General features: G+C 47.3%; 1 protein-coding gene across 1 annotated transcript in view; it reads right to left on the bottom strand.

Annotated features, from left to right (window-relative positions):
• Nucleotides 1-75: 75 nt before the first annotated feature.
• glis2b (GLIS family zinc finger 2b) overlaps nucleotides 76-16,920 on the bottom strand; it is a 25,692-nt gene continuing 8,847 nt past the window's right edge. The window contains exons 2-8 of the mRNA XM_034593639.1: nucleotides 7,818-8,019; nucleotides 7,570-7,700; nucleotides 5,568-5,723; nucleotides 5,329-5,462; nucleotides 5,118-5,236; nucleotides 4,185-4,969; nucleotides 76-4,102 (exon numbers count right to left, since the gene is read on the bottom strand). Of these exons, the coding sequence (XP_034449530.1) occupies nucleotides 4,227-4,969; nucleotides 5,118-5,236; nucleotides 5,329-5,462; nucleotides 5,568-5,723; nucleotides 7,570-7,700; nucleotides 7,818-7,995 (1,461 nt within the window). The 5' untranslated portion in view covers nucleotides 7,996-8,019 and the 3' untranslated portion in view covers nucleotides 76-4,102; nucleotides 4,185-4,226. The remainder of the gene's footprint in view (nucleotides 4,103-4,184; nucleotides 4,970-5,117; nucleotides 5,237-5,328; nucleotides 5,463-5,567; nucleotides 5,724-7,569; nucleotides 7,701-7,817; nucleotides 8,020-16,920) is intronic.

The following is a 16,920-nucleotide window of genomic DNA, read 5'->3' as shown; positions in this document are numbered from 1 at the left end:
TCACCCAAATGCTATAATTTGTACATTTCTTAAATTTTAGTCGTATATGTGGAACAGAAATGAAAAGACAAGTCGTATCAAATGCAACTTTATTAAACATTTTCTTTTTTCATTGACATTATTATCAATATCGTAATAAAATTCCTCTAAAACAGGAGAACGCCGCTATGTTGTACCAATTGGAGACTTTTACAACTCTAAAATTCTGCATGTTCAACCACAGAACACGATGCCAGGAAAAAATATATTTTCATTTAATCTTTTTTTTTCTTTCTCCAAATAGAGTATAACTTCTATATTTTTTACCTATAATAAAAAGGCACTTGGAAAAATTCAAATACTGACATAATATCTCAAACAAATGTGCAAAAAACATAACTTGGAACAAACAGGCCTTGCGTGGCCCTAGTTTTATCATTAACCCTTTGTGCAACACTGTGGCACTTCAGTCAGTGGCACCCCTTTACAATGACACTGACCGAGCTAACTAACAATTTCTGTGCCCTCGATTTCAGTTCCATTTTCATAGCATTAAACAAGGGTTTCTTTAAAAATCTCCAGGAGCACGTACCGCTTTATAGAAACAAAGACTTAAAATTCAGACATTTTAAGGACTGAGGATTTTTTTTTTACAATTATTCTTGGTTCTCAAATCGACTGATGAATAACGCTCTGCAACGAGAAGGGATGTGGCAGCATCCCCGTGTCTACGCGCGTTACGAGGGGTGCAAAAGTGCAGTTTGTTACAGACTGAGCTCAAAGGGTTAATGGATCGTACAGCTTATTTAATATGGAAAAGATGTGGACCCCGGAAGGATCCGTGTCGTTATAATTCAGCGTTCTGCCGCCGTGCTGAGTCTCTGTCCCTGGCTTCCACCAGCAGAGGAGAACCAGACAAAAGGAGGAGTAGGAGGAGGAGGAAGAGGAGAGCCGCCTCATCTGTGGGTTTCACTGTTGCCACGGAAACCATGTCTAGCCTACTTAACACCTGTTTTTGATGACATCACATGCCAGGATTGTCCACTCACAACGAGAGATTCACTTCAATACCCGGGCTGAACCCAGCGACAGGCCGCTGAGGTGTGTGTGTGTGTGTGTGTGTGTGTGTGTGGGGTTGGGGGAAGTGTGCGTCTGAGATAATGATGACTGAAATTCGGAGGAAGAAGCTCAGGTATGCAGTTTATCTCTGTTGTGAATACTCGTCAACCTGTGGGCCGCCTGATACAGAGCTCATCCTCAGGCGGGGAGGAGGATTATATTTGCTTTTGTTTACTGTGAATGCAGCTTGTTAGTTTGCCTGGAATGCATCTCTGAAAAAAAAAAAACCTTTGTGGCCGGGAGGTGGGGGAGCTGAGCCTTTTGGGTTTAATCTATAAAAAAAGAAAACACCCAGAGGGCAGACAGAGTTCAGTGGCCTAGTTTCCTGCAGGCTGGTATGCCTGTGAGTGGCTGCCACATTGGACACGGCACAGCCAGTGACTTCAGGGCCGAGAGGGCCATTTGCTGAGTAGGTGGCCAGATGGAGGGCGGCTGCTCAGCCCAACTCTCCTCTGCCTCTTTTCCTCCGCTGGCACACAGCCTCTCCCTCCCCTCATCTCTCCCCATCCCCTGTCCATTCATTTATTCATTCAGCCAATCCTCTCTCTCCTCGCTCGCGCTCTCACACAGCGACGCCCGCCATTTCACAGACGCATGGCATTCTCTCTGCGTCTGACTGTGGAAATTAAAAGGGAGCAGGAGTTTGGTGTTTGGACCCTTGATACAGAAATATTTGATGCCCATGTCCCATCTGGGTTTGGGTCATTGTGATTGTCACGGAGGAGTGTGAGGTCATTAGGTTCACCATGTCCCTAGAACGGTGGTTTCCATCCTTTTCTGGCTTGTGACCCTTCAATCCCAAATAGTATAATCTGAACGTGTGACCCACAATCACAGTTCACGGCCTAAATTTACACATATTTTTTTTCTCCCACATTTCATTTTAAAGATCTTGCAAATGGGTATTGACAACTATATTCAGTATTTCTCTAGAAACAGGACTAGGACTAAAAGGACTAAAAATTCTAAATTTAACAGAGAAAACTGAATGTTTCTATGAGCCCCCAGGTTGGGAAGCACCGCCCTGGAAGACCACCCGAACCTCTCCCTCTCTCCTGCTCTTCGTCCCCTCGGATGACTCGCCCTCGGCAGCAGACAGCCAATTGCACAGCAGCCGTCGCAGAACACAATAAGCAACTTCAACATCAGGAAAATGTCTCGTCTGAACAACAGCAGAACAAAAAAAAACAATGACAGAAATATAAAACAGCATTAGCTAGTGTCTAATGATGGAAAAGTAAGACCGCCGACATGTGGGGAGAGGAGAGGAGGAGTGAGAACGGAGAGGAGGAGGAGCGAGTGATTGAGTCTCTTGAGGGAATGTTCCTTGTGTTGATCCTCTCCTGCTCCCCTGCCTCTCCTCTGTGGAGACATCAGTCAACATCGTACATGCATTAGCACCGAGCGACCACAAGCCCGGAGGGACCCCACAGCAAAACTGACCCATGCAGAAAAATAAAAACAAGAGCAAACTAGCTTTGAAAGGACCATGACTTCGCAGTAACACTTCTTAAAACATGTCAGGAATATAGTTTGTGGTAAGTGCATGTTGCCTGCTTAATCGAACCGTAAGAAAAGCTTTCTCAGAAGTCAAATGAGTCTGTTTATTTTTTTGTTGCCCCTTTGGACAGAGTAAAATGAGGCAGTTTGCAATAGTGTGGCTTCCCAGTCAGTCCAGCTGTTTGTGGCATTGAGTGCATCACACCCCCCTCTGTGGCACAATATGCACATCCCACTTCACCCTCTCCTGGTATTTTTGGCACCGTGTGAGAGTTGTTGAACTTGGGACAAAACCTCTGCCGTCGAGGCTAAGCTAGACTTGGATTTGGACGACTGCCTGCTTTTCACAGCTGGTTTTGGGTCGGGTCACTTTTTGAAAAATACAAGACACTAGTGTTTATCACCACAGTGGCCCTTTCATGCGCAGACTGGCTGTGTCGACTAAATTACGGGAAAGCAGCTGGACAATCCAGGAGCATAGAGGTTCTGTAAACGGCGAGCAGGATGTTGTGCATCGTGTTCGGCCAGAGGGGGGAGCCAGACGCACCGGCGCTTGGGTTTGTGTAAAAAGAGGAATTGGAGATTGCCAGGTGATGTAACACCATTTGTCTGCGTTAAGTCCTCAGATCGCTCTGTGCCCTAAAAGTAAAAGCCCCTAGTCGACCTGCCCGGCACATACTCCGGCGGACTAGGCTGGTCCATGTCGGTCACCCTCCCCGAGCCGGGGACAGATTGTCAAAAAGTGCTCGCCCCCCAGTTTGTGTTACACCGGGGGAGGCTGAGAAGTTAGCAGCAGTTTTGAGGTTTCAATACTATAACCAGCCGACGCTATTAAGTGCTGTGTTGAAACGAACTGTCTCGGAGATGAAGCGGTAGCCGTCTCCCGCACGAAATTCCAAAACAGTTTTGAGTTCACTTGCTTTGGCGTGGCAAGCTTGTCTGAATCATATTAATCACAGCGGCCTGTGAAAAATAGGTCATAACTTTAAAAATCATCTTCCTATTGTGTGAAACTTTGCCCATGGTGTATCTATCCCACTGCTAAGCTGGAGGCACACTGTCAATGAAGTGCAGTCATATAAATACTTAAGAATGAATCAGGGCTTTTGTAAGAACACAGAGCACTAAGACACTAAGCACTAAGTTCATGGTCCCTGTCGTCAGAACCAGCAAACAGGAATGAATAGAGTATAAAACAAGCAACAAGGAGCCAAACCATACATATTCCTGAAAAGAGTTCTTGGGCCCCTTGGTTTCCCAACAATAAAAGAGGCTTGCGTTGTATCAATGATTCTTGTGAGGTGTAGTGTTATCTATTGTTTTCTTGATTGAAGTTTTGATGGAGGTTTCTCCACATTTTTGTCCTTTTCCACACACGCGCTCTGAAATGCATTGCCTGGATTTGATTGTGCGAGTCAATCCCTATCACCTTTGACCGCCCGTACCCTAATAATGGCTTTCACCCTCCCATCCCAACCCCCTGAGCTCTTCTGGAATGTGTGCATGTGTGTGTGTGTGTGTGTGTGTGTGTGTGTGTGTGTGTGTGTGTGTGTGTGTGTGTGTGTGTGTGTGTGTGTGTGTGTGTGTGTGTGTGTGTGTGTGTGTGTGTGTGTGTGTGTGTGTGTGTGTCAGTTGACCACAGCTGGCTTGAGCACCACGGTGCCTGGAGGGATGACCACCCAGGACAGCGGATCATGAGACCCTCCAGTGGAGAGGTTCAGGATGCCTCCAGTCACCACGTTCTCGGCCTCCTCCCTCTGGCTCCTCTTGACCTGCTGACTCTGGGCCCTCCGCTCAGACGCCGCCCCTAGCATGGGCATCATTGGCAGGCCCAGGGCCGAGGAGGAGAATGCCGCGGAGAGCAGGGGGGACTTGGCCAATCGCAGCGGCGAGCCGTTGAAGGACAGGATGGACGTGCCTCCCAGGCTGCCTGGAGGCGAGTTGGGGCAACCCAGCGAGCTGAGGTCCAGGGGACGAGGACTGAGGGGAGACAGGGGCACGGCGCCACTCAGGCCCTGCAGAGTGTGGCCTCCCAGAAGAGCAGCCGCTGCCCCTGGGATGATGATGTGGGCTCCGCTCATGTAGGACAGCTCTGAATCCTTACCTCCTCCGCTCCCAAGCCCTCCACTGTGACTCCCCTTCAGCAGGGAGCCCACCCCACCGGGGGAGCCCTGCTCCTGAGCCACAAAGTGGCCGTGGGCTTTGATGTGCTTGCGGAGAGAGCTGGGGTCTGTGTAGCGCTTCAGGCAGCCCACCATCTTGCAGTAGTAAGGCTTGTCCACGTAGTGTGTGCGCGTGTGTTTGAAGCGATCGCTGGAGTTGGAGTAACGCTTGTTGCAACCCTCATAAGGACAAATGTAGGGCTTTTCACCTGCAGGGGGGGAAAGGGATTCAAATGTTTGTTCAGAATGACCAAAGAATATACTCGGTATCTAATTTCATATCAAAGGATCATGATACCCAACTTCAAAATGATTCAGATCCTTACTATTAAAGTTGTGCTCCCTGCCTACACTGACCTGTGTGTGAGCGATTGTGTATCTTGAGGTTCTCCAGACGTGAGAAGCTCTTGTTGCAGGTGGGGCAGCGGTGGGGCTTCTCGTTGGTGTGAGTCCGGATGTGGATGAGCATCTTGTACCTGCAACCACACAAAAATAAGTTCATCATATCAACTTCCTCTGGAATCCTCCCATTAACGGTGCATTCCCCCAGTTGTAGGATCTTTCTCACCTGGCATTGAACCCCCTGCCTTTGCGAGCACAGCCCTCCCAGTGGCAGCAGTACCCAGAATCCTTCTCAGGCTTGACATGGAAGTCGTTGACATGGTCCACCAGGTCTTGTAGGGAGTCAAAGAGCAGGTGGCACTAGAGGGCGGGAAAACATTCATCATTTCAAATTATTAGTAATGACTGAGATATTTGAATCAAATCGTAGTTTGGCTTCCATGTGTTTGCTTTCCTTCTATTTACCTTCCTCCAGTGGCAGGCCAGTTGTTCATCCGCTGACAGGTCCGGAGAGGCCCGCTTGTCACTCGTCTGGCCAATGAACATGGAGGACGGCAGGTGAAGTCCCGCCCCGGCTCCGATTGGCACGAAAAACTGAAAGGCCTGTGAGATGTGAGAATTCTGATAAACGAAAAGAAAAAGGGAAAAAATGGGGATCAAACGGTCTGCACCATTAAGAAAGAAGCAGACACTTGAACTGTTCTTTAGTTCACGATTACGATCCAGCTCTCAAGTTTTCTTTATCGCAATGTAAGTTTCATCAATGGCAATATAAAGAAAATCCAATATATCGATATAATGCTTGTAACTTGTGTAAGTACAGTGAGTAGGTATAATGATACACTGCATATAAAGATGGACGACAGGACTGTTTCAGTCAAAGTGTCTCGATCCCTCCCTGCCTGCCTCACAAAGCCTGCCTTCTCCATGTTAGTGGAAGGGACACGGAACAGACTAACTGTAATTTTAGATCATTCATAATATCAAACTGATGTTTGTTCATATGTTCATAAATCAGTCTTTAAACTTATAGAAATAAATATGTGACATTTATCCTGATGAATATCGATATCAGCCGCACATGGAATTTTTGATTTTAGATTTTTGATACAATTTAATTTATAATATTATTGATATTATAAAATGATTATTGATATAGTTGGGGCCATATCACCCAGCCCTCATAGTGCTTTTGTAGCTGGCAGTATCCACTCTGACATACTTGAGAATACTTAGGAGTTCACATCTTTTGAGCAGATTGTGCACAAAGCAGGAGGGAGGACGACAGATCGGTCCTGATAACTTCACTCGACAAATGCTTGATAGCGCGGAGACAAAAATGTCTCTGCTGATCTTCATCTTCAGAAATCAACTCCGGTTTCTCTCTTGACGTCACCCACTCCGTACTACAAAACCTCCCGGTGCTCAGCGTGAGAGCTCGAAGATTCCCTGAGCCGCAGCTGGGGCTCGAGCACACACGTGCACACAAGCTCGAGCAGAAAACACAGAGGAGCCTGGATGAAATGTTGAATTCAAAAAATAAGGGACATTTAAGTCCAAGCTGTCATGTGAGAGCAAGGAAGCGCAGAGAGAGAGAGAGAGAGAGAGAGAGAATGGGTGCAAATGGATCACAATACGGCGGCTGTCTCGTCGTCTGCAGCTATGTCAGAAATGTGTATGTGACAAATTTCATGAAATAAGGCCAATTCCCTGCACTGCCGGAGTTCTGCCTCTGCGTGCAAAACTATGTGAGCTGCTTTGTGAGATGCTATAGGGGCGAGGAGCATGTGAGTGTGTGCAGCTGTTCCTCTATGAGTAGCTCTTATTTGTTTTGTGTGTGAGAGAGAAGAGTGTCCTATTTGCGTCAATGGGGGATAAAATAAAGTGTAGAGTGTGTGTTGCAGTGACGTCGGGGGGGGCTATCTAGGACTCAATGGGACGCCGGATGGCTGAATGGTCCCAGCCTGTCTCAATTTATTGGAGGGGAATTGAATTAGGCGGCGTGAGGTCTGCATGGCTGTACCTTGTCTTAAATCCGATTATACATGTACACACACACACACACACACACACACACACACACATCACGCCAGTGGGGCCAGTGAGTACAAGTAGCACAGAGAGAGGCACTTGTTGGGGACACAGGAGGTGTTTGATAAGAGCTAACACCCCCCCCCCCCCCCCTCTCTCTCTCTCTCTCTCTCTCTCAGACTCACACAGGCCTCCAGCTCCTTGCACAGCCTGATGGGGAGTGTGACACAACCCGATGTTGTTCCTGATTTGCTGACCCCCAACAGGCTGAGTCACTCGCCGCTAAAGACAGTGAAAGACTGTGTTCACTTTTTCAACCACTCAGAGGTGAACGAAGAGAGAGTGGGAGGGAAAACAAAGGGAAAGGAGAGAGGTGTAGGTGTGCCCAATAAAGGCTGTGGTAGGTGTGTGTGTGTTCGAGCTCCGTCGTACTCACCCCTGAGGGGACGTAGTTGCCGTTGGTCATTTCTGGAGAGCTGGGGGTGTGGCGGGAGCAGGGAGACATGCTCAGGTCCACCGCAGGGGGGGTGGGGGTGTCTGTTCGGTCATGAGGGACCACCTGCACACCTGACACACACACACACACACACACACACACACACACACACACCTGGTGAGATTACCTTTTATGGTTTTTCTCGAACAAACATTTGCGTCTTCTGTTTTCATGTCAAGGTCACCTACCTGTGCGTGGAGAAGCTGGCGAGGCCGGCTCTATGAGTGCAGTCCCATCATCCGCCATGCGGAGCTGGCGAGCTCGCTTGGGGTGCAGTGGGGAGAGGGGGGGCGAGCGCACCCCTCTGTCCCGCCCACTGGCCCGCCGAGGGAGCTTGAGGTCCAGGGGCTCATCCAGGGACAGCATAACGGCAAGTCGCCGACCTCCCACCTGCGCAAACAACCAATCACAGAGGGTCAGAGCCAGGCCAAGCGGGGCCATTGCAGGATTGCTTTCTTTTCATATAAACACACAGATGAAGAAATTCTGCAAACAACAGGAGACACATTCTCACACCTGCGATATTTCCCACATGAAACGCTGCTGAAGGTTTCTCACATTCCACGATTCCCACTGGGTAAGAAATACTCTGAAACAATGGTAAACTGACCACATTGTAAACTGAAACACTGAGTAAGCCAAAGAAAAATAAACACACACACGCAGAGATGTGAGGGACCCCCTCCTCTTTCCCCCCGCTGACCTTTACTCACACACTCTTCCTGAGGAATGTCTACAATCCAATCCAGATGGTCGCCCTCGCCACCGGCCCAGCTTCACCCTACCCCTTGGCCAGTAACTGGCCCTTACACCCTATCACATCACCCACCTCCCCAGGCCACCCCCCACCCCTACAGTGTGTACCTTCAGACACCATGAACCTTTGAGCTCCACCATACTGACCCTAGCCCCCCCACCCCAGGGCCTTCCAAGTCCAGCTGCACCCAGTCCGCCCAGCTCCTCCCTCCTCTAAACACACTGACCTCTGGACCCACCCCGAGGGCTGTGGGCAGGACGGTCACCTAGCTGTCATGTTGAGTTCTTCAGTCACAGGACTGACCCAGCATCACATGCATGCACAAGCAAACACCTAACATGAACCCTGTTAGTCAAGGCAGAAACCTCCTGAAGAAATAATCATTTTTGAGGTATAGACTTTCACGAAAGTCAAATCTTAAATAAATAAATGCTGAGTCCATTCTTCTGTAGCCAGATTGTACTGTTTCACACATACAGGTGGTGCTAGTACAGTACTGCGGGTTTGTAGCCAAGCTCCCCATTCAACACGATGTGTTAGGGTTCACTGCTTCTTCTCACCAGGCTCATGCACAAACGCACAAATCTCCTCAGAGCATTTTCCATCATAACACACACACGCACACACACATGCGTGCACACACACAAAGTTGCAGAACAGCTCCCAGTGCATGTAATGTGTACACCAAACACAGGCGCACACACAGGCATACTTACAAAAACACACACACACACACACACACACACACACACACACACACACACACACACACACACACACACACACAAGCAATTAATCAAACTGTAATTTCAACAAATTCACCCGTCCTCCCTCTCCCTCATACATGCCGACACAAACCGCGGTTGGTAGTGAATGGTGGGCTTTGAGAGTGACTGGCCAGGGGCCACATGAGAAGCCCTTATGTCTGGGAGGCACGGAGCAGAGAGGTCACCAGGTTCACCGGCCCAATGAGAGATGGTCACCCGCTTACATTCATACACACAGCCGGGGGGTGGGGTGGGAGTTGGGGGTTCAGGGGTATACAGAGAATGATGATACACACATGCATTAGTAAGATCAGTGGAGTCTACTGTTTGAACATCCTCATAAAGCATCATTATGGCATTAATATCTCACTCTAAAAGTCAGGCTACTTCTGTCCCATGGATGTTTTCTGGGTATGAAAAATTGCACTTTGCTGTATTTACTTTTGATCCCTACAACAGGCTCAAAACACAGCAAACCTCTTAAACCACCTGTGCAAGAAACATGTCCAACGGGCCGCAAAGAGTAAACGCATGAGAGTCACATCAGTACGGCAGTGAGCTGAAAACAATCCCCAGATTGTCGCCATGTGACACAGCATATGGCAAAAACAATGGTAAAATTGATGGAAAGAGAAAACAGTTGCTGCTACAACTAATAGATATTTGGATAGATGGATAGATATCGGACATCGCTGCTACAACTAATAGATATTTGGATAGATGGATAGATGGATAGATGGATAGATGGATAGATATCGGACAGCGCTGCCTAACACATGAGCACAAGTAACCTTCTGCATTTATCTCATTACAGCTCCCTAAGAAGCACATGACCCACAGGTTTCCCTCAACGGCCACTGTGACACTGAAATATCAGCGGTGACCCGGAGCACAACAGGCAGGAAAACCTCACCGCAGCGTGTGTCGTGTTCGGAGAAGGGCAGGTCACACGAGAGGGAATTAGAAAAGGTATTTCCAGCAAGCTGCAGCGAGTCAGTAACTAAATCAAACACATCACTTCTTCAAGCGTAAACAAACCCTCAACTCAAAAGTCATTCAAGCCTTTCAAGATGCAGCACGCAGGCATGTGAGTCGGGACAGTGTTGAATGAAGTTTGACCTTTAGCAGCAACAGGAAGACCTACTTGTGTTTACACTGTCTCCTTATCACTGTCAAGCATCCTCAACATCTAAAGAGAGAAGTTTACAACAGTGCTGAAGATCATCAGTCAAACTAAGAAATAATAAAGGAAGAGTTAAGTGGTGTCAGATCCTCATTGTAGTTAATATCGTAGCTCTGTCTCTGTCCTCTCCTCTGAACTGGATGATTAACTTGCTGTAAGGCTGTTAAAGCCCTCACCCTGAGACGCACTTTCATTTCAATTTCAAGTTGCCTGAATGCATTAGTCGGCTGACAGAAAGTCTGCAGAAAGTCTGCAACAGATTCTGCAAAATGTGAAAAGTTCACATCAATCTTTTTTGTCTCATATGATAGAAAATGATCCATTCATCCAGTATCTATACCGCGAAAGGACTTGGAAAAGTTTTTATAGGCCACTCAATAAACTGATTAATCAAGATAATATTGTCCAGATTAAAACAAAATTTAGTTTCACTTAATAACATTTTACAAAAAAAACTACATTGGAAAAGACCAAAATTCTTTCAACCCATAAAAGCTGCAAGAATTAAAAGAAAGAAAATGTATTTAAAGTCAAGATTTCTCCTTTCACTAAATAATAACCCAAAGCACTTTAAGAGTGTTTACTAAAGAATTATAGTTAAAGCCATTTTTGTGCAGTTTACTGGATTATATTTGTTCTCAAATAACAAATCTCGAGATCAGTTTAGACTTTAGCTCATAAGATGCTTTAAGGTGAAATACAGATCGAGCTGTACTGCAGAACGGTGGCGTGTCGTCTGCAAACTCTCTGTGTGTGTGTGTGTGTGTGTGTGTGTGTGTGTGTGTGTGTGTGTGTGTGTGTGTGTGTGTGTGTGTGTGTGTGTGTGTGTGTGTGTGTGTGTGTGTGTGTGTGTACTCAAAACACTTTGAGCAGAGGAACAGACATGACGCACAAAACTCACTCGAAACTGTCTTAGACTTCAGGGAAACTCGGCAGCTCATAAAATATCTAAAATACAGCCACTGCAGTTTTCACCACACTGATGTGATCCCAGTGAATCATTCCCCGCTGCTGGATTTCACCTCAGCGCACCCTGACGGTTATTTCTTGGTGGAGAAATAGCAGAGGCCGGAGTGACTCACGGCGTGTGATTGTTGGACGGCAGTTATGGGCTCTTTACTACATCCCTCCAAACAGCCATGGTCACTGAGAGAGGGTTTGTGGGAAATGTGAGACAAAAAGAAAAGTTGACAGAGAGAGGATAATACACAGGGAGGGGGCGGGGGAATAGCACGGAGATATGCATGTGTGTGTGTGTGTGTCAAGCTCGGTGGCGGGTGGCTGTGAAGTTTGGGGAAGGGGTGTTGGCCCCCATGAGGACTTCCTTGCTCGGCTGTGGGGTCGACAGCCTCTCTGAAAGGCAGCATTGTCCCTTCACTGGGCCCTCTCTCTCTCTCTCTCTCTCTAGCAGAGTAAACACAGGCTACAGCAGCTGAGCAGTAGAGAGAGAGAGAGAGATAGAGGAGAAGAGGGATGACCAAGGGGGCCACAGCAAGGATATAAAGGGTGAAGAGGAAGTGCAGGAGGAAGAGGAGTCCTGAAAGAGAGGCCTGTGTGTGTGTGTGTGTGTCCTCTCTAGCAACTCCCGTCACCTATTCCCCTGCATGGCCCTTTCCCACCGGAGGCCTAACTGGCCGCCCTTTGATGAGGTGTGGGTGTTCAGGGGTGAACATGGGATGAAGTTGAGGGTGTGGGAGAGGGTTAGTGATGCAGGGGGGGGGAGGAATGAGGTGGAAGGACGTATATGCAAGGCTATAGGCCCACACAGAAAACATCGCTGACCCTTAACCGCGCTCCGACCGAGCAATCTCCAGCCCGATCGGAGGAAATCTGTGCTGAGGTGGGTCATGTTTCAGCTCGGCCTGTTCGGCGGTTCGATGGCGCAGACACGAGAGCCAATCAAATGCATCAGAGAGCAGAGGAACTGTCAGCTTTAAGATTATGTTTCAGGGTTTTAAAATCACATTTTGTAATATTTTGGTTTCTGTGAGGAAAGCGAGAGGGTCTGTGCGAGTGTGTGTGTGTGTGTGTGCACATTTTGCATGACCCCCCCTCTGAGATTGGCTGTAACTTAATCCCCCTCCTGCTGTGACCCTGGGAGGTAGTCTGTAGGAGGCAAGCCATCTCTCCCCGGGGCTCTTTGCTCTCTCTCCTTTTTTTCATTCTCACACACACACAACTCGGAGGAAGAGAGAGAGAAACAAAAAGGAACAACAGCTTCTAAAATGTAACCGTATCGATCGGTGTGATTCTGAAAGGGAAAGACCGCGTCGTATCTCCGTCTGTGTCCACTTGTGACCGGATCTCTGCGAACAGATGTTAATTCCAGGTCTGAGCGAGGTCTTCGACTTCATGGATACTATTAAATGTCAAACGTTTAAGTGCTTCATTTGAAAAGTGACGTACCGTGGGCGGCCTTAAGTGGCCAAAGGAGATTGTTAGCTCCACCAAGGAGGTTACGTTTCCACCCCTGTCCATTTGTTTGTTGCTCGTAAGCAAGATTACACAACAACAACTGGACGGATTTCCACGAAACTTGGTGGAAAGATGATTATGAGTCCGAAGAAATTTCGGTGTAAAAAAAAGGCAGAACTGATATCCATGAGTGTGTAAAATGTGGTGCAGCTTATTGTATTTAAGAAGACTGTTGGGCATGGGAAAACATCTATTTAGTAAATATGTTTCTCTTCCCTTTGGTAAGTCTGTGGTTTGAGCAGCGATGTGCTAAGACAGATGCGGCTCATGTCATGTCTAGACCTGCTGGTTTTTCCATCCTCCAGGTGGGAAGGACGGGGGGGTCAAAGGTGACTGGATGAGGTGAGGGTGTGGTGTGACCCCTGACCCCCTGACATTTGGGCTCTACATCTGCAACCGAAGCCGAGGAGGAACAAACAAAAAGCTGGCACGTTTCGAAGCTGCCTCACAACGCTCGGCGATTAATCGGATTTCGGTGATAAAAGCAATTCCACGCTTCAAAGTGAAGTCATTCCCGTTTTTCCGTTTGTCCCTAATAGACAGATTTACGTGGATTAGTCAGAGGAGGATGTGATGCATAAAGTTTCACACATTAGCACTGACCTCTGATGAAGACAATTAGACGAAGGTGAGAGGTTTTAATATCCAGTTATTAACATGTTGGTAACTGACACTGAAAACAAAAGAAAAGGCCCCAAAACGATTTCTCCTTACGTCTCCACTACAGCGGCTTGAGGTGATAGCGATGTGCCACCTCCGCTGACACCCCCCCACCCCTCCACCCCCTGATGGATCACTTAACACACAAACAACACACACAGCTGAGAGACCTTTTTTTTTTTACTGCCTCTGTCCTCCTCAGTCCGTCGCCTCCTCAGACAGGAAACATCAGTTTCCACTCCTCCTCCTCCTCCTCGAGGCCTCTCGTTCCCTCTTTCTCATCATCCTTCTGTTCTGTGCTTTTGTTTTTCATTCACTGCTCTGCTTCCTCTTTCTCTCTTTTGTTTCCCTTCCTCTCTCATCTCATTCTTCTCTCACCTATACTACAAGAGACATTCCTGGTTTTAAAAATAGATCCCCAAATTATTTCCTCTTTTCACCTTTTCACATATCTTTGGGATTAATTAACAAAATAGAAATGAATATTTAGACAAAGAGAAGTTTCAGTAACACTGTTGTTTCTTATGTTCAATCTAAACTCCCCCCTTCCTCTTCCCCATGCTGCAAAAAGGCACATAGGATCATACACAGGATTATGTAATAGCATTTAGCATGGTGCCACAGGGGGAGGGCTGTTGAGGGAGAAAAAAGAGTTGTTGGAGCTGTTTTCACAGCAGCTGCAATACAGAGTGACACATGCGTTCACATGCTCCAACAGAGGGAGAATCATGCAAAAGATCGCTGCATGTTCTTTTAGAGTTTGGAAAAGAGAACAGGAATATATCAGTAATAAATTCAAGACATTGTGAGCGTGCAATTAAGAGCCAAAGACCCAAAAGAGGACAGGGAGGGAGAAATCTGAAATATCACATGGAGCAGGAGAGAATGGGGCGAGTGAGGGAAAGACGCAAAGAAAAAAAGGAGGGAGGGATGGACGCAGCGAAGGAGGAAAGGAGTGCAACAGGAAGCTTCTCCGTGAGCTACCAATGGCCTCAAGCCAAAGTCTTCAGACACAGGAATTCCATGCAGAGGGCAGGGAGGGAGGAGGAAAAGTGCCAGGAGGGAGGGAGGGAGGCACAGAACCAGGAGGGCGGGTCGCACTTGTGGTTTGTTGTCAAAGGGGACGGCTACATGAGAAAGGACGGGCACACACTTAAAGCTATATCTCCCTGTGGTTGAACGTTAATTCTTTTTTTGAATACTGGCACAGGCTCACATTAGACTTACAAAATCCTTATGGGACATTATTTGTACGTACACACACGTCCCCTGGTTTTGCAATGGAGGATTTGTCATTTTTCTTCGTTTTAAATCATTATAAATGTTTTTCTACAGACCAAAGGATAAAGTGAGGTGATAATTGTCAGTTTAGTCACTGATGATAATCTTCAGGTGGAATTTATTGTGGTGTCACAAGCTGAATTAATCATTAGAGGCTGATTCTCACTGTTGTGCGTATTTAATTTGAGACAAACACACTCCACATCTCGATGGGCAATCAGACAAACCTCCGTTGCACAGCCTGCGAACCCGACCAATCAGTGAGCTAATGTTTATTCATTCTTGCAGATGGGTCTGTCCCAGATTTCCAATCCGCCCTGAGACGGGTCGGCCCATTTACAACCATTAATCTAAAATGGGGCAGAATTGATGAGATGACTGACAGAGGAGATGACTGTCGCTTAGATGAGGAGAGGTTCTGTTGAATCCACTAACACACTAGACTGTTTATTTTCTAAGGAGTGTGCTTACAGCATTCATCGATTTGCATCGTCACAGGTTTCGTGGACGGTTGGTTGCAGGTCGATCCTATTGCATCCAGAGGCAAATCAAAATAAAAAAACGAAGGTTCCAGACACTTTCTCAGAGGCGAAAAATTTGTCCGGGAATGCCAAGCTAGCAATTCCACTTAATCTGCCATACAGTGAGATTAAGGCTTGAATGATCTATAAAAAGCCATTTGACTGAGATTTCATAGTGTGTCAGTAAGCCTCATGGCCGGCTAAACCCGGGATTATCGTACGACACGTTGACCGGACTCCTCTTGGTGGGGTTGGGATGGTTGTGGATGAACGAGCGGATGGAAGGATGAAATGGTGGGTTTCAAGATAAAAATGCAATATTAACCAGTGTAACAATCCTTATTTTTCCAATGATGCTTTCAGACGTGGACTGAACTCTGGCCATTCTCCTGAAATCATCTCCTGAAAAGGTGTCCGAGTCAGTTGCTCCGCACATTGTCCCGAGTTTTTTCAGCCAACCCAGGCAAAAACGCCTCAAGTTTGACTTCATCCATATAAACTTGTTTTAACTCCTAACACAGAGAAAGTCTTCATGCAAAGCTCTTTTTAATGATGGTTGTATCCATCCTGAAATTCAATAGGAGATCACCGAGTGTGTCTGAAGGTGCTAACGTCACTGAAAAATCAATTATGTAATGAAAGCTGTCATCTGAATTTTGTTGACAGAACAAATAAAAGAGGAGAGGCAGGTATAAAGTGAGAGAGGAGCTGCACATTGGCACGAGGGTTGGAAACTTACCCCAAGCCGCAGTCGATTTATTAGACTCCCTAGTAGCTGCTACATGACATGAACAATACGCGATTGAGGGCCCACATGTAGCAACATATGTTTCGAGTCACTACTTAGTTTTTCTCCCATTCAAAACTAGGCAACACAAGTTTTTAATCAACTAAATAGTTCTAATCTATACTGTAGTATCAGGACAGCAATATGATAAACACATAATTCCCCCCGGTGGGTCGATGACTCACAGTGTTTAGGCAGCCAACCTTCCCAATACTAATGCTCAAGGCACTTCACACACCAGTACTGTAGGCTTTGAAGAGCGGTGAGTAATCTTACAATAACGTGGGGCATTTCACAACATAGCAGTTTCATAGCGAAGGAACCAATGAACACAGCAGGAGGCCGCCACCCTCTGAGAGGAGAGGAGAGGAGAGGAGAGGAGAGGAGAGGAGAGGAGAGGAGAGGAGAGGAGAGTGTGTTTGTCTCTGGACTCAGGAGATTTGATTGACATCCCCACCCCGACTCACTTTGACCTCCCACTAGCTCTGCTGGGCCTCTTTACCTCCTGCAGTCGGCTGAATACATTCCCTCCGACCCTCACTCTCTCCCATACTTCCATATAAACAAGAGCATGCTCTTCCTCTTCACCTCCCGGGGCTACATCCCCATCGTCTGTCATTCCTCTCCTTCATCAACCCGTCTCATGTATCTCTCTCTCTTTCTCTCTCTTTGCTTTCCCCCTCCACCCACCCTCCAACCCACCACCTCTTTTCAGTCCATTCCTGTGGCCTCTCCCGACAGGCAGTGATGCAATCCTACGACTCCTGCGCGCAATCACAGGGTCTGGAGTTGGCTTGCCAGCCAGGCAGGGGCGTCACCACACCACACTCAGTAGAAGAGCAACAGGAGAGGAAAGAAGG

This window comes from Hippoglossus hippoglossus, chromosome 8 (assembly GCF_009819705.1).
Source record: "Hippoglossus hippoglossus isolate fHipHip1 chromosome 8, fHipHip1.pri, whole genome shotgun sequence".
Taxonomy (NCBI): domain Eukaryota; kingdom Metazoa; phylum Chordata; class Actinopteri; order Pleuronectiformes; family Pleuronectidae; genus Hippoglossus; species Hippoglossus hippoglossus.
The sequence above is the reverse complement of the archived record's forward strand: the minus strand, read 5'-3'. Positions and strand labels throughout refer to the sequence as shown.